Source organism: Mytilus edulis, chromosome 9 (assembly GCF_963676685.1).
Source record: "Mytilus edulis chromosome 9, xbMytEdul2.2, whole genome shotgun sequence".
NCBI classification, from domain to species: Eukaryota; Metazoa; Mollusca; class Bivalvia; order Mytilida; family Mytilidae; genus Mytilus; species Mytilus edulis.
The window spans coordinates 45660977-45679722 of record NC_092352.1 but is presented as its reverse complement, the minus strand read 5'-3'; the positions used below and the strand labels follow the sequence as shown (position 1 = coordinate 45679722).

The 18746-nt window shown below is 31.2% G+C and overlaps 1 protein-coding gene across 2 annotated transcripts; it reads left to right on the top strand.

Annotated features, from left to right (window-relative positions):
- The first annotated feature begins 1362 nt into the window (after nt 1–1362).
- LOC139488484 (N-acetyltransferase 9-like protein) lies at nt 1363–14326 on the top strand. Of its 2 annotated transcripts, none has more exons than XM_071274158.1 (8): nt 1363–1415; nt 5008–5177; nt 6965–7074; nt 7801–7857; nt 8240–8320; nt 10828–10887; nt 11674–11768; nt 13889–14326. In XM_071274158.1, the coding sequence occupies exons 2-8, from the start codon at nt 5101–5103 to the stop codon at nt 14000–14002; spliced, it is 594 nt and encodes a 197-aa protein (XP_071130259.1). In that variant the 5' UTR covers nt 1363–1415; nt 5008–5100; the 3' UTR covers nt 14003–14326. The 2 variants fall into 2 exon arrangements, with proteins under 2 accessions (XP_071130259.1, XP_071130260.1); XM_071274159.1 differs by lacking the exon at nt 1363–1415 and adding an exon at nt 2248–2267 and having other exon boundaries at nt 13889–14226.
- Nucleotides 14327–18746: the final 4420 nt, after the last annotated feature.

Here is an 18746-nt window from a genome sequence, read left to right as displayed (position 1 = left end):
TTAAAGACATTCTTTTGTGTCATAACTTAGTTTTGCTGTTGTCTCGCAAGGTCTGTTTCTCTAATTGCCTGTAACGAGAAAGTATTATGTCTCCAAGAAATCAGTACAAAAGTTGGCAAAATATGATGATAGTTTTACAACCCAAGCTGAACAAAATAATAGATCAAGGAACAAAATGAACCAGATTAGGTTCAGGTACAAAAGATAACATTTACGTACAAATCGAAAATTAAGGGTAAAGCATTCAAAGAGAATTGAAAAGAAACAATGCGTATTCTATATGAGGGGGAGGACAGGGGTAAGGGAGACAGGGAGAAAGGGGAAGGAGAAAGGAGAGGAAGGCTGGGAGAAAGGAGAAAAAGTTGGAGAAAAAAATAAAATATGGAAAAATAAAATATCCTCCACGTCCTCCATATGTAACAAATATGTCGTCATTCAAGAAAGAAATGAAGAATCATGTTAATTTCAGTTTTGGAGATACTTTTGTTAGAATCACAATGATTTTTTTTGTCCAGGTCTTACCCCTTCATCGTCTTCCCTCCAACCCCCCCCCCCCCCCCCCCCCCCCAAATAAAGATTAAAATAAAAACCTTTTCTTACACATTAAAATAAATATTGAGCCCCAAATATTCAAAATGTTTAATATATTTTTGGTTTGCTTCACTCGCCACATTTCCAAAGATATACAATTGTAACAGATAATCCAGAGAAAATAAAGAAGCATGGTCAGTGGGGGGGGGGGGGGGTCTTCCTCCTCCTTTTCATAATTTCCAGTGTTTAGTGAAATCTACCCCAAAACAATTTGACTACGCTTGGTAGAAATTTTACTGTTTTATTTTACACTGAACACACCCCATCTTTCCTTGGATCCACCCTTGTTTGACTAATACTTTTATACTTTTATTCTATATATATATTATAAACTTCAATTTGACTGCTGTATCTGTTTTCCTCTATATTACAAATATACATGTGCACTACCAATGTACCTTCCATAATTTGTTATGCTATGATGATCATTGTGAAATCGTTATATTTTATACTTATTGATTCATATAGGAAGATGTGGTATGAGTATCAACGAGACAACTCGCCATCCAAGTCATAATTTATAAAAGTAAACCATTATAGGTTAAGGTACGTATACGTTCTCAGTCAACTCGTTTGAATTTTTTCTTTTGCTTTTCTCTTTTTTTTTTTTAAGGTTTTTGAATTGCGCTGACTTTTTTCTTGATCTCGATTAGTTCATATCGTAGTCACAGCACAGACTGTCCAGATTTGTAATATATATTAGTCCGTTCTAGTTGAAAGTTAGTGTAACCGTTATTGTTGCGTTGCTGTTCCGGAACCGAACTAAATATATAATTTTGCTTTCGTATTCAAAATGAAAGTAGACAAAAGTTGACGTAAGCTTGGTAAGTGAGACTCTTTCTTTAAGCATTAAGACAATAAGTCGGGTGATACACATATAAATACTTAGATCAAATACCAAGAGTACTTTAAACTTATAACATTATCAATCATAGCATGTTGTTGATGTAGCTCGGTACACATACACTATATTATATAGCACAGGCACTTGTTTCTATCCATAGAAAGGTCGACTATCCATATTCTATTTATATGGATAGTCGACCTTCCTATGGATAGAAACAAGTGCCTGTGCTATATAGTCATGCTAGTTCATGATACCGTAAACGTGTCGTCAAAAGTATATAGCAGTATTTTTACTCTTGAGTACTTAAAGAAAAAACTATGCATATGGAAAACATTGAGGCAACTCTGGACCAAGATAACAAAAAAGATTCAAAGGCATTTTTTTAAAATGTATACATTATCATGATTATCAAAATTCATGTTTTGTTTTTTTTTCTCTATTGTATTTTTCACCTTTTTCCAGTTTTCCTTTGCCAAAATTAGCTAAAGAATTGACGCTGTCAATTGGGCGATTTGACAATCACTAACAATGACTAATGCAATCTTATTGGCAAAGGTAGTGGATCCAGGAAAAAGGTATATAATTGCAACTATCAAATCAAAATTGATGGAGCAACTCTTCAACTACAGTACTGTACTTATATATTCCTATTATAAAGCATTACAAAAAGATTTGTTTTGTACATTGCCATATATCTGCAGACTTGAAAAAGAAAGCAAAACAAAAAGCAGGTTACTTTATAATTTTTTTAGTGTAAAATGCAAATAGCTATTGCATTTATTTACTGTTCAAGGTACAGCCATGCCTTAAAACTTTCTTAGATGCACAGGTAAGTCTTTACTCGCAGTAGATTTTGTGGTATAAAAAAGGCCATATTTGCCCAATCCATATGATGAACCTTGAAATCTAGGACTATTATATCTTTATAACATACAAGTGTGGACACAGATGAGTGTGGATAGTATTATCTTTATAAAATAACATAATGTGTTATCAATGGTTATAGCTGTCTGTGATAAAACTTTTACAAAAAAACAACCATGCAGTCATAAGTGTGCATTGAGACTCTTATAGAACAAAGCAGATAAAATATTTATGCTCAAAGGCACATGTTCTTGCAGCAATATTGCATATTAAGTTAGTAAACCAATTCAAACTTTCTTAGGTGCATGGGTTAGTCTAAGATTTTATGGTATAAACTAGATCACATCCTTATGATTTTACAATGCCATAATTGGAGTTCCATTTGATGAACCTTAAAATCTTAGACTATTACAACTTTATATTGTCACATAATGTGTTATAGAAGTCTCTGATAAAACCTATACAAGAAAAACAACCATGCAATCATAATAGTGCAGTAAGACTTATTCATTACATAACAAACATGACAAAGCAGATAAAATATTTATGCTCAAAGGCACATGTTCATGCAACAATATCGCATATTAAGTTGGTAAACCGATTAAAATCACTAAGAAGCTTGACTGGGATGACAATTTACCTAGAATTTGAAGGTCAATGAAAATCTTAAGGAAGTGATCTAGACTTTATAATGCTTGAATAACAATGTCAGAACTTTACAGTGCTTAAAGTCATATAAAACAAGTAATCCCTTTCTGATTCAGATTCCAGAGCAATTTTATGGTTTGGCTGTCGGAGACAGCCAATTGATCAGTAACCAAAAGAGATTGAAACGATTAATTAAAGAAACCATTTGTTTGCTTTCATAGTTATGAGGAAGTTTTTGAACTAGTCCATGCATATATATATGCGGTTCGATGTTAGCCAAGGATCTGTGTTGAAGGCCATACTTAAACTTTGACCTATGATTGTTTTTCTTTTAAAAATTGTCATGACTAAGACAATGTAAGAGTTGTCTCATTGGCACTCATATCATATCTTCTTACATCTGTAGATAATGATTTAAGTCCTCTATGGATGTAACTAAATTTATTAAGAATCTACAACATATTAATTCAATTGATATAATGTCATTCAGTGATTGTTGAATGTCCATTGTTTTCCAAAGTTTACCAGATAGTGACATTTAAGGACATAGAGCAGATGAGAAATGAGGGAATTGATAGAATGATGTTTAATTTTAAACAAAATCTCCTTATGAAAATAAGTAAATGAAGTATGATTGCCAATGAGACAACTATCCAGCAAAGTTCACTTAAAGTTGATGCAAGCAGTTAATGGAAACTGTACTGCCTTCAACAATGAGAAAACCCATACTGTATAGTCGGGAATAAAAGGCCCAAATAGGAAAGTTATGAAACAATTCAAATGAGAAAACTAACAGCCTTATTTACAAAAAAACGATTAACAAAAAATAAAGATGGCAAACATGATTTAAAGGGAAGCACTAAACAATTGGCTCCTGACTCAAGACAGGCATATAAAGAATGTAACAGGGTTTTAAAACATGTTTTTCCGGGCGCTTGACCCTCCCCTTACCTAAGACAGTGGTGTAACAGCACATCATAAGTTAGAACAAACTGTGAAAATCAATTGAAAAAGCTTAACTCATCAGACCAATTAATATTAAGAAGAAAATCATCAAATTTTATCACAGACAGACAGGGTCTTTATCCATCCCTCATCCCTTACAACAAAAAATGCACTTTATTCAAGTACAGATCTGAGAGTACTCACAGTTCAAACCCATTCTCATTCGTTTATACAACTTTCCGTAACAGCTGTAAAATAATTTTGGTATATTTTATTTGTTCTTTTTTTATGAATTAATTATTATTATTTACCTTCCAGTGCAAATAATTAAATTTGTTTTCCTTCTTTCATCACAGTTTTCCCTTGCACTTGCGTTGTGCCGAGGCCAAAGTTCTAAAGAGAGTTCTTGTAGTTATCTGTGGTAACTTTATATTGGAAAAGATCAGCTAAATAGATTCATCAGACAATTCTAAAGATTTTGATAAGATAAAGCATGTTCTTTAAGGTTTAAAAGTCCATGTACACTCATTTATAGCTCACCTGGCCTGAAGGGCAAATTGAGCTTTTCTCGTCACTTTGCGTCCGACCATGGCTAAAAATAGTACATAGGGTAAAATGCAGTTTTTGGTTTATATCTCTGAAACTGAAGAATTTAGAGCAAATCTGACTGGTGGCTAAAATGTTCATCAGATTTAGATATATATCTGCCCTGAAATTTTCAGACAAATCCGATGACCAGTTGTTGGGTTGCTGCCCCAGTTTTTTGCTATTATCTTAGATATTATTATAGACTAGTATTGAATGATATCTTATACTATAAATTATGATTTTTACCTTATTTTACATGATTTCCAAAGCATCAGTAAACACAGGTGAGCAACACCGGCTCTTTAGAGCCTCTAGTTTTTAATTTGAAGTATCATATGATAATGTACATAAAAATGTGAAAGAATAATGCTTGCAAATTTACAGTAGGTAGAAATGCAGGAAAGAGACCTATACTTGGTTTTAGTCTTACCAATATAAATCCTATTTATGATATGAAAATTAGTCGTGGAGACTGTGGGAAGAAAGACAACTCTATTTTATTCTTGAATGTTATGATTTTTCAGATTAACACAACATATGTATTCAAGAAACCACAATGTATATGTTGACGATGATAGTATAACTTACTGAAAAAGGCAGCTGCTCTTGGGATCAACATGAGGAAAAACCAAAATGTGAAAATAAAAGGAGAGAAAGTCGCATTAATTCCATACGAAGCTCTCCATGTACCTAAGTAAGACTTTATTATGTATTTATCTTGCAATTATTAACAACTTGATTTGTGCTTTAAAATTTTTTTTTGATTATTTATTTATCACATGAAATTAGTGTTTAGCATCAGTTATATTGGCTTAGCTGGTAATATTTAAACATGACACTGTCTGCTTTTCTTAATTTCTATATACTTGTTTTATCATCATTACTGTTAATGGTTTCATGGTAGCATGTATACTTAGTTCAGTTCCTAAAACAAAAGACTTAAACATGTTAACTATTAGCATTTGCTGCTTCTTGAACAAACAGTAAAAGTTGAACTGGTTTGCTCTTAGTTAAAATAATATATACATGTTAGATGACATATATTTATGGTGACTCAGTGACTAAATCTAGTACAAATTAAGCTGGGTATTAAGGTATGCTGGTCATAATGGCAGTACTTTCATAATGAATAACTGTAAATTTTCTTGCCAAATGAGGTTAATGGTAATTTTTGTTGCATGATGATAAAATGTACGCTTTCATATAGATGATAAAAAAAATAGACGTTAAATTTTTTTCCAACAATAATGGTAACGACAACTATTTGAGACCTCTGACTAATCAGGATAAGGATATTGTGACAAATCATGGTAAAACTTAATCCAATTTGACGCTAACAGAAGCCAAAAATGACTGCTTGACAGTAAAGGGCATTCTTACTCTCAGGAATATTCTTTTTTATGCCTCCACTGTAGCGAAGGGGGTATTTAGTTTTACCCTTGTCCGTTTGTTGTACTTGCGTCCCAAAATTGGTTTTGTATTGTAACTTGAGTTTGACTCAACCAAATGTCATGAAACTTATACACAATGCTTTTTACCACAAAACACGGATCACGTTTGAATTTTGGTGACATCACTTCAACCGTTCTAGAGTTATGCCCCTTTATAAATTGAAAAATTGCAAAATACATGTATTTAGTTTTTGTTCTCTAACTCAATTTTGCCTCAACCAAAAGTTGTGAAATTTATACATAATGGTTATTACCACAAAATACAGATCTATTTTGAATGTTGGTAGTGTCAATTTAACCATTCTAGAGTTATGCCCCTTTAAAAATGGAAAAATTACAAAATATTCAGTTTCTGTTCTCTAACTAAAGTTTGCATCAACCAAATGCTATGAAATTATACACAATGCTTATTACCACAAAACCAAGATCAATTTTGAATTTTGGTAGCGTCAGTTTTAACTGTTCTATAGTTATGCCCCTTTATAAATGGAAAAATTACAAAAATTTTAGTTTCCATTCTGTAATTTAAGTTTGCCTCAACCAAATATTATGAAACACAATGCTTATTATCACAAAACACAGATCAAGTTTGAATAATGAAGGCACCACTTTAACCATTCTAGAGTTATACCCCTTTTTTCAAAAGTTATAGTTTCCGTTTTTTTACTTAAATAGTTTGCCTCAACCAAATGCTATGAAACTTATACACAATGCTTTTCCACAAAACACAGATCAAGTTGAATTTTGATGGCGTCACTTTAATCATTATCAAGTTATGCCCCTTCATAAATCGAAAAATTGAAAAATATTTAGTAACTTAAGTTTGCCCCATCCAAATATTATGAAACCTATACACAATACTTTTTACCACAAAACTAAGATCAAATACAAATTAAGGTAGCTTCACTTTTTCAATTCTTGAGTTATGTCCCGGTATAATGTTATATGCAAGCAGGGGAATCATATGTGTCCCATAAACACATTCCCCTTTTTTTTTTATTAATATATAATAATTCTGATATTTATATAGGTACCATTCTTGGATGCAAAGTGAAGAGTTGCAAGAGCTGACTGCATCAGAACCATTGTCATTGGAAGAGGAATATGATATGCAGAGAAGCTGGCGAGAGGATGAAAAGAGTAAGCTCTTAATTAAAACCAATGCCTTTCACCATTTTGAATATTTCAAGATATGTTTGTGTTATGACATTTGTCAACACTAAAGTTGTGAGTTCAAACCCACTCATGGAATTGCACTCAACTCCTACTTAAAGGATTGTTAGTTTTCCTATCAAAGGTCTGCGGTTTTCTCTGGACACTCTTGCTTCCTCCACCAATAAAAATTGGCCATTATGAAATAGCCCAAAAGCAGTGCTTAAAAGTGGCGTTAAAACACCAAAAATCAAATCAATGTTATGACTTATGTAGTAATTTGCCATACTTTTATACTTAAAATACTTATATGTCTTTTTCTTTTTGTGTAATATTTGCTATTTTTATTAATCTGTTGACCCTAAGAAGTATATACCAAAAACATAATCATGCAGCATTAAGGAGTAAGAACAAATACTTGTCAGCTCAAACATGTCAATGTCTGAATAATGTGTCTCGGTTGGGTGACATATCTACTTGCTAATTGTCGCCTTTGGATTTAGCACATCATCAATCTAGCTTAGCATAGGGTTCAGTACAAAGCAGGGTTAATATTCATACTACATTAACATTTTTTCATCATGCACATGTATTTTATTTGCTACCAGACATTCGTTGTTATTATTATCTTTATCATTGACATTATTTGACAAGTCTTGACTTCATAAAATTTCTGATACATAACGTATAATTGTTTGTATTTTTTACTTACAGAATGTACCTTTATAGTTCTACAAACTGGGGGTGTTGATGAAGTACAAGATGAAATAGGTATACAAAGATTTTAATTCCCTTATATCATGTGATAAATGAGATGCGGGTATGTATGATTTGTCAATGAAAAACCACCTAAAGAGCACAATTTTTTTTTAAGAAAATCAATGACCATGATGGATGTTCAATGTTCGGAAGCAATTCTAATTTTCTTTTTGAACATTTAGGTCAATTTGAATTTGATGTTGTTTTATTTGAAAAAAAGTTTGAAAAGTCCAATATTGATATTCCTTTTAATCATGTTAATATCTTTAGTTTTGACATATATAACTTTGTTACACTACAAAATTAATTTGTTCGTCTTAGGAGGGTTGAGTTTATTTTTGACAAGTTTTCTATTGTCTTTCCTGAATTAGAACTGTGTCCTTTGTATTTACAGGACAAATGATTGGTGATGTTAATATTTTCTTCAATGATGAGGAAGATTTACACTGTGGGGAAATAGAAATTATGATTGCAGGTGATATTTACATATTATTATTATGAATGTTATAGAATAAAAGCCATAGAAGCCAATTTATAAAAAGAAAAATGACAAACAAAACTACAATAGGAACTCTGTGGTAAAAGTTTTTAAATTTTGATAACTTTCTTTAACTATCCTGGATTTGTATCAATCTTGGACAGAAGCTTGTTTATGATCAAAAGCTAGTATCTAAAAAGAAATTTTGTAAAATTTATTTTCTGCTTTTCCTTACATTACTTATAATTGGATTTTTCTACCATCTAAAATCAAAACAGTTAAAGTTTAAAACATAGAAAAAAGCAAATGTAGCCAAGACACTGGGTTCCGTGGAACCCTTACAAACTTTGTATCAAAAGCGATATTTCTTGTAGGGGTAAATTCAGTAAAAATTTCCAATTAGCTTTAATAGCCACATCTTTTGCAACAATAAAAACATAGGGTCATGTGGCAGTTTTGTGTATACATATGGCCTTGTTTACAAATGCTGTAGATTCACATTTAATTCCTATACTGTCCCCAATGCACTGAAGTGCAATGGTTTTGCATGACGTTTGGATATTGTGACGTTTAAATACAACGTTATGATACAAATGGATTCATAGGCAGGAGAACAAGTTTTGTAGATGAAGGTTACATAAATATATATGTACAAAGGAAAGGAAACAGAATGAAACGAACGATTTAAGTTTTTTGAGCATGTTTTGATATTATATAAAATTCTTTATTTCTCTCAAGTATACATCACATGATTTTGTGTGGACAACTTTTAAAATAATATATTAATTATTAGCAATGTTTTCCTTATATCAAGTAACGATACTTTTGTTTTATTCTCGAGATGAATCCTGCTTTGTAAGAAAATGGGTAATCTTACTTATTTTATTGTGTTTAAAGTATTAATATTGTGCAATGGGTTAGGCCAAAATAAACCCAAATGATGCCAACTTGTTGTACTCCTCAGTTTCTGCTGCTTAGCTGAACATCAGCTAATTCTCAAGCTAATGACAGAACAAGCGCCACATCTCACTATTATTATGTCGAGCATAAATCGGTAGTTTTTATTTCTTCAAAACTGTTATAATTTATTAGATAAATAGATGCATGAGTGTTGTGAGAAATTTCGTAGCTACTGACATGACAAGCACAAGTTACTAGTATAGTTGATAAATTAAATGTATCCTGCTTAGTTAGTACTTTAAAGAGCGCCATGCTGAACCTGTTTTTTTTTTATTACACTTGAACGCTAATTATGAAAACAATGTCCCCTAACTCGATTTCATTTTACTTAATCTGAGCCATCCAATCTATTTTCTGACTCCATACTGTTGTATACTAACCTAAAAAAAATAGCAAATTGAAAATTTAAGTCTTTAGTTTGGCCTGACCAGAAAACCCATTCTTCCAAATGCAGGCTAGCACACTAACCACTACACATAGGTCAGTGAAGACTTTTAGATGATAGCTGACATTTTTTCCAGTATGAATGACAACAGACAATTGCAATTGTGATTTGGGAAATGTTGTAAATTTAGATTACATTTTCGAAAATCATAGGTTTAACACCCTGCATTTTCAAGCAAAATGGTGATCATAACTAAGTATTTTTGCAATTTTGCTGAAATTTCCTGACACCTGGAAATTTCCATAACTTATTTTGTCAGCAAAAAAGACAAATCAGTTTTGTTGAAAAGCTCTGATAATTGTTCTTTAGGAAAAAATGATTTATATGTCAGCAGGATTGTCTCAGCTCAAAACTTGTTCAAATTTTCCTATTACAGTTCAAATTTTACACATTCTTATTGAACAATTTTACAATGTCCTTGTATTGTAATCTTTTTCATACTTTTATGAGTAAAATTTCAAAATTTCAAATTTTGAAATCACTAAAAGAAAGATTGTAAAAACATGCTCATTTAATAGAAAAAATTTTGGAAAGGATAAATATATGGGAATTTGTATTTGTTTCATGTGAAAATGCAAAATATTTGTTTCAATTCACATTTAATGGATACATTTTTAATTTTTAAATTTTTTAGTCTTGTTATTGGACTCTTTTAGCAACAAAATCATGATAAACGAAACTGGTCACAGTGGGACATACAACCTCAATGATCCCATAATAAGTTATCTCCCCTTGAAGTATATTGACTCACCTTAAAACCCAATGAATTTTGAACTGTATCATAAAAATGACTGGTGATTTGTAAGTCAGAATTAAAGTACATTGAAAAATTGATAAACTTTTAGTCAGAATGATGTTTTTTGATGAAATAACTCGTTTATTGATCTTCAGATAATTTTTTTATGGCATTGGCCTTTTAAATGATGTCTGATGTCATTACATTTTTTTACATTTCCAATAAAAAATAAGATTGCATCTAAATAACATATATATGTCTTTGTTTTTGATTGTAATTTGTAGATGAAAAGACATTTACATCTCATAACATGTTTTTGCATATTTAACAGCACACATAAAGAATTGATAATATTTTTTTTAGAACCAAGGGCCAGAGGTAAAGGTTGTGGGAAGGAAGCTTTGTTTTCTATGATGAGATACGGTATGTTAATACTAAATTGCAGGATACAACAAGATAACGGTCTCAGACCACAATTGTTCTTCCCATTGGTTACAATGCGTCTCTTTGTAAAAGTCAAATTGAATAAAAATAAATTGCTCTGCATCAAACATAAAATAGATTTAAACCCAGGACAATCCATCTGTGCCTTTTCTTTTGAGAGCCCTATTGACATGCCAATGATAGGATTTGGATCTTGGATAAATGCTGAAAGCTAATTTCTACCTTACTTTCATGTTTGCAAAATCACTACTTTCACTTTCAACAATAAATTTTTCCCACTCATTTTACTTATTTCAATATATATGCAACTGACAGGACCATTTAAGTAGTGAACATTTTAAGTAGTCCATCTGTTGTAAAACACAATTGTCAACACTGAGATTGTGAGTTTGAACCTACATGTGACCAGGTGTGTTCAACTCCAATCTTAATTTACTCGGAATGCAAGTTTTTAGCTGAAGGTCATTGGTTCTCTGCTGAACTCCAGCTTTCTCTATCAATAAACACTATAGCCACAATAATATAGACAATAGTGCTGAATGTGGCGTTAAACAAAATCAATCAATCAATCTTTTATATTTGTTTTTCATTGGTTTTTTTTATTGTCAGCTAAGACATAAACATGCAACTCATGCCTATCTTGTACAAACCAGTGTATTTTTAATTTTTAACCATATTGAAATTTAAGCAAAAAGATGTTCACAAGTTACTAGTAATGTTTTTTTTTCATCATAATGATCTTTACTTTAAATTATCTTCTTTCAGGAATAGAAGAACTTGATATGAAGAGATTTACAGCGAAAATTGGCATGGACAACAAACCTAGTTTGTCGATGTTTAAAAGTATAGGTTTTAGTGAGGTAGGACTGTCCACTTTTTATATGATGGGACATTTTACAGTAAACCAATGTCGTTCAATCCATCACACTTTGTCATCTCAAATTTGATCCAACCAATTCTTAAATAATTTTAAGACAACTTTAAGATTAACAGATAAAAGCTTTTGATTTTGAAAATGTTAGACAGTCACTCAAGAGTTGCAGGACTTTAATGGTTAGATTTCAGACAATTTTTCACTTTTTGTACACTAACCCCAATATCCCTGGATTGATTTTCTCAAAACTTTACATTATTAATGGGATTGATAAAATGATCATAAACTCCCTTTTGACAATTTTTTTAATTTCCTAGTTTGTATCTCCAGAGTTATGTGACTTTAATTGTCACATTTAATTGAATTTTTCACATATTGTACCATAACTTGATTTTGCCTGGATTTGTAATACTTGAAAATTTACATAAATGTTTGGTCCATATCTTTTCCATTACCAGAAATTCTCTATTACTATTCTCTTTCTAACATCATTTAAACATTTAATGGGCTAAATGGATCCCTGCATCCTTCAACTGATAAAGTAATTGTGAATGCTTTACATTTTTCAAACATTCTTATGTACAAAATCCAACCCTGTCTTAAGACATATAATAATTTTATCATTAAAAAACAGTTATTGAAGCAGTCATAAATAAGTTATCCTAAAATAATAATCATCCTTTACCTCAACATACTGACATAAATGTTATGCCCAACAAATGCAAAAATGACGTCGAATAATATCACCTAAATAAAACACTTTGACGGTAAGATGATAATTGAAATCAAGCATACTGTTGGAATTGGTGAAAATAAACAATCTAATTAAAATTAAATCTCTCACTCGCACTATTTTCAATGCTTGGTTGCTGCGTTCAATTTAAAAAGGTTATGATATTATCATTTCAGGGTTATGGGACTTTGACCAAAAATTTTTTTTTTTTTAAATATGTTGCACTAGCTCTAGTATGCTTTGATCAAATTACTACAAATTTAATACTGTTGTTAGAATTTATGAATGTAGATTTGCGATTCATTTTGAACCTTTTCTGGTGTATCATTTCAGAGTTCTGGGACTTTTGACAGTCATATTTAATACAATTATGATTATTTTTATATGCCTACGGGTATCCTCAGACATGTTTTTCTACAGAGCCATTTATTTACTAATGATTAAATTTATTAAATGTCCCATTTTATATTCTCAACAATTATAATATGCAAAAAAGAGTGTACTTTACACTCTTGGCTCAGTTGTTTATGTTGATTCACAATATCTAAAATGACTTTTAAATTTGTTCGCTATCTAAACCATTTAGACTTGGGACAGGCACATGTACACGGAATAGGGGTTAAGACTAACCCGGATATTTTAAAATCTGTTGATGCCAATACTTCAAAAATCGCTAATAACTTGAATAACACAAATCTGCACTTAAACATTATAGGAAACTGTTATTTCGTTTTGAAGACATTTAGATATTCAACAAATACAGATACATGTACTTGTTGCAACTTGGAATAGGCATATATTCATAATGTTGGGTAAAGACTTGGGACAGACACATGTACATAAAATAGGGGTTAACTTCGGGTTAAGACTTGAGACGGGTAGAAAACTTGTTGTTAGGTAAAGACTTGGAACAGGCATATATATATAATGTTGTGTGAAGAATTGGGACAGGCACATGTGCGTGAAGTTGGGTTAAGACTTTGAAAAGATCCATGCACATGTTGTTTGATTAAGACTTGGGATAGGCATATGTGCAAAATTTTGGGTTAAGACTTAGAACAGGACTATGTACATATTGTTAGGTTAAGACTTGGAACATGCTCATGTACATGTTGTTGGATACAGACTTAGAACATGGACATGTACAGGCCATGTTAATGGGAAAACACTTAGGACAGACACTGTCTCACATGTATATGTTGTAGTCTTTGAATTTTAAACAAGCACTTGAACATGTTGCAGGGTTTAAGTCTTGTTTTAAAACTCAACCTCTGTATTGTCATTCTGTCCTTTTAATTGATTTTATGTTCAACTTAATATTTACCTAATACGTTACAATATGGAATTAAGAACATATAATTTCTTTATTTCAGATTTCAAAGAGTGATGTGTTCAGTGAGATAACTCTAGAGCTAAATATTGATGATGACTTTAAAAAAAATGTTTATGACAGAACAAAAACGTTCCAAATCTTAAACTACAGATAACATTGAATTAGGAATAGTATGAATATGGCAGTGCCAGGGGAAAAGGATGAAAGAAAGAACTGAAAAATAGTCTTTTCATGAATTTCAGCAAACATATTCATGTTGTGTTTAATTGACAATATTATCATCAACAAAAAAATATAGTACAAGGGTAAATCTGAAGAAAAAAAAATAGTTTTAAAATTATGAGGATTAAATAAATGCTAAGTACTTATTTAATTAAATACTGTAGTCTATTAACAGCACAAAAAGTAAATACAGCAACAATATATTTCAAAAGCTTAGTGATGACATTTTTATGAGAAAAAGTTATTTGAAATGTCACCATTGCTTTTGATGAATAAAAAGTAAAATCCCAAAAATACTGAACTCCAAGGAAAAATCAAAACGGAAAGTCCCTACCGGTGTCATATGGTATTTTGAACCCCCTAAAAAGTGAACCTGGGGTCAAAATACCATGCGGTAAAATGACCCCGGGGTCATTATACCGCATGGTATTTTGACCCCGGGGTCATTTTTCACATATGGTATTTTGAACCCCCCTGCGGTATATTGAACCCCCCTATTTTTGATAAATAGTATTGCAGATAATCTAATTTACAATTTATTGGCTATCATTTTTTTTAATTTGTGGTTTTAAGTAGGGGGTTCAATATACCGCAGGGGGGTCAAAATACCATGGCTAAGCAAAATTTTCAAAATATCTTTTCCAGCATTTTTAACACATACAAACCACTTATTGGAGTATTATAACTATGTTAAGGAGTTAGAATAGCTTGAATTTTTGAAATTCAAGGTCTATAGTAGGGGTTCAATATACAGCAGGGGGGTCAAAATACCATGGCTAAGTAAAATTTTCAAAATATCTTTTCCAGAATATTAAATACATACAAACTTCTTATTGGAGTATTATAACTATGTTAAGGAGTAAGAATAGCTTGAATTTTTGAAATTGAAGGTCTATAGTACGGGGTTCAATATACCGCAGGGGGGTCAAAATACCATGGCTAAGTAAAATTTTCAAAATATCTTTTCCAGAATATTAAATACATACAAACTACTTATTGGAGTATTACAACTATGTTAAGGAGTTAGAATAGCTTGAATTTTTAAAATTCAAGGTCTATAGTAGGGGGTTCAATATACCGCAGGGGGGTCAAAATACCATGGCTAAGTAAAATTTTACAAATATCTTTTCCAGTATATTAAATACATACAAACTACTTATTGGAGTATTATAACTTTGTTAAGGATTCAGAATAGCTTGAATTTTTGAAATTCATGGTCTATAGTAGGGGGTTCAATATACCGCAGGGGGGTCAAAATACCATGGCTAAGTAAAATTTTCAAAATATCTTTTCCAGTATATTAAATACATACAAACTACTTACTGGAGTAATATAACTATGTTAAGGATTTAGAATAGCTTGAATTTTTGAAATTCAAGGTCTTTAGTAGGGGGTTCAATATACCGCAGGGGGGTCAAAATACCATGGCTAAGTAAAATTTTCAAAATATCTTTTCCAGTTTATTTAATACATACAAACTACTTATTGGAGTAATATAACTATGTTAAGGAGTTAGAATAGCTTCAATTTTTGAAATTGAAGGTCTATAGTAGGGGGTTCAATATAGCGCAGGGGGGTCAAAATACCATGGCTAAGTAAAATTTTACAAATATCTTTTCCAGTATATTAAATACATTCAAACTCATTATTGGAGTATTATAACTATGTTAAGGAGTTAGAATAGCTTCAATTTTTGAAATTCAAGGTCTATAGTAGGGGGTTCAATATACCACAGGGGGGTCAAAATACCATGGCTAAGTAAAATTTTCAAAATATCTTTTCCAGTTTATTTAATACATACAAACTACTTATTGGAGTAATATAACTATGTTAAGGAGTAAGAATAGCTTGAATTTATTTTTGAAATTGAAGGTCTATAGTAGGGGGTTCAATATACCGCAGGGGGGTCAAAATACCATGCCTAAGCAAAATTTTCAAAATATCTTTTCCAGTTTATTTAATACATACAAACTACTTATTGGAGTATTATAACTATGTTAAGGAGTTAGAATAGCTTCAATTTTTGAAATTCAAGGTCTATAGTAGGGGGTTCAATATACCGCAGGGGGGTCAAAATACCATGGCTAAGTAAAATTTTCAAAATATCTTTTCCAGTTTATTTAATACATACAAACTACTTATTGGAGTAATATAACTATGTTAAGGAGTTAGAATAGCTTCAATTTTTGAAATTCAAGGTCTATAGTAGGGGGTTCAATATACCGCAGGGGGGTCAAAATACCATGGCTAAGTAAAATTTTACAAATATCTTTTCCAGAATATTAAATACATACAAACTACTTATTGGAGTATTATAACTATGTTAAGGAGTTAGAATAGCTTCAATTTTTGAAATTCAAGGTCTATAGTAGGGGGTTCAATATACCACAGGGGGGTCAAAATACCATGGCTAAGTAAAATTTTCAAAATATCTTTTCCAGAATATTAAATACATACAAACTACTTATTGGAGTATTATAACTATGTTAAGGAGTAAGAATAGCTTGAATTTTTGAAATTGAAGGTCTATAGTAGGGGGTTCAATATACCGCAGGGGGGTCAAAATACCATGGCTAAGTAAAATTTTACAAATATCTTTTCCAGTATATTAAATACATTCAAACTACTTATTGGAATATTATAACTATGTTAAGGAGTTAGAATAGCTTCAATTTTTGAAATTCAAGGTCTATAGTAGGGGGTTCAATATACCACAGGGGGGTCAAAATACCATGGCTAAGTAAAATTTTCAAAATATCTTTTCCAGTATATTAAATACATACAAACTACTTATTGGAGTAATATAACTATGTTAAGGAGTTAGAATAGCTTGAATTTTTGAAATTGAAGGTCTATAGTAGGGGGTTCAATATACCGCAGGGGGGTCAAAATACCATGCCTAAGTAAAATTTTCAAAATATCTTTTCCAGAATATTAAATACATACAAACTACTTATTGGAGTATTACAACTATGTTAAGGAGTTAGAATAGCTTGAATTTTTAAAATTCAAGGTCTATAGTAGGGGGTTCAATATACCGCAGGGGGGTCAAAATACCATGGCTAAGTAAAATTTTACAAATATCTTTTCCAGTATATTAAATACATACAAACTACTTATTGGAGTATTACAACTATGTTAAGGAGTTAGAATAGCTTGAATTTTTAAAATTCAAGGTCTATAGTAGGGGGTTCAATATACCGCAGGGGGGTCAAAATACCATGGCTAAGTAAAATTTTCAAAATATCTTTTCCAGTATATTAAATACATACAAACTACTTATTGGAGTATTATAACTTTGTTAAGGATTTAGAATAGCTTGAATTTTTGAAATTCATGGTCTATAGTAGGGGGTTCAATATACTGCAGGGGGGGTCAAAATACCATGGCTAAGTAAAATTTTCAAAATATCTTTTCCAGTATATTAAATACATACAAACTACTTACTGGAGTAATATAACTATGTTAAGGATTTAGAATAGCTTGAATTTTTGAAATTCAAGGTCTTTAGTAGGGGGTTCAATATACCGCAGGGGGGTCAAAATACCATGGCTAAGTAAAATTTTCAAAATATCTTTTCCAGTTTATTTAATACATACAAACTACTTATTGGAGTAATATAACTATGTTAAGGAGTTAGAATAGCTTCAATTTTTGAAATTGAAGGTCTATAGTAGGGGGTTCAACATACCGCAGGGGGGTCAAAATACCATGGCTAAGTAAAATTTTACAAATATCTTTTCCAGTATATTAAATACATTCAAACTGCTTATTGGAATATTATAACTATGTTAAGGAGTTAGAATAGCTTGAATTTTTGAAATTCAAGGTCTATAGTAGGGGGTTCAATATACCACAGGGGGGTCAAAATACCATGGCTAAGTAAAATTTTCAAAATATCTTTTCCAGTTTATTTAATACATACAAACTACTTATTGGAGTAATATAACTATGTTAAGGAGTTAGAATAGCTTGAATTTTTGAAATTGAAGGTCTATAGTAGGGGTTTCAATATACCGCAGAGGGGTCAAAATACCATGGCTAAGTAAAATTTTCAAAATATCTTTTCCAGAATATTAAATACATACAAACTACTTATTGGAGTATTACAACTATGTTAAGGAGTTAGAATAGCTTGAATTTTTAAAATTCAAGGTCTATAGTAGGGGGTTCAATATACCGCAGGGGGGTCAAAATACCATGGCTAAGTAAAATTTTACAAATATCTTTTCCAGTATATTAAATACATACAAACTACTTATTGGAGTATTACAACTATGTTTAGGAGTTAGAATAGCTTGAATTTTTAAAATTCAAGGTCTATAGTAGGGGGTTCAATATACTGCAGGGGGGTCAAAATACCATGGCTAAGTAAAATTTTACAAATATCTTTTCCAGTATATTAAATACATACAAACTACTTATTGGAGTATTATAACTTTGTTAAGGATTTAGAATAGCTTGAATTTTTGAAATTCATGGTCTATAGTAGGGGGTTCAATATACCGCAGGGGGGTCAAAATACCATGGCTAAGTACAATTTTCAAAATATCTTTTCCAGTATATTAAATACATACAAACTACTTACTGGAGTAATATAACTATGTTAAGGATTTAGAATAGCTTGAATTTTTGAAATTCAAGGTCTTTAGTAGGGGGTTCAATATACCGCAGGG

Coding starts and splice junctions, on each gene's coding strand:
- LOC139488484 (XM_071274158.1), top strand. CDS start 5,101: ATGAGGAAAAACCAAAATGTGAAAATAAAAGGAGAGAAAGTCGCATTA. Junction 5,178..6,964: donor GAAGCTCTCCATGTACCTAA/GTAAGACTTTAT, acceptor ATATTTATATAG/GTACCATTCTTGGATGCAAA. Junction 7,858..8,239: donor TGAAGTACAAGATGAAATAG/GTATACAAAGAT, acceptor TTGTATTTACAG/GACAAATGATTGGTGATGTT.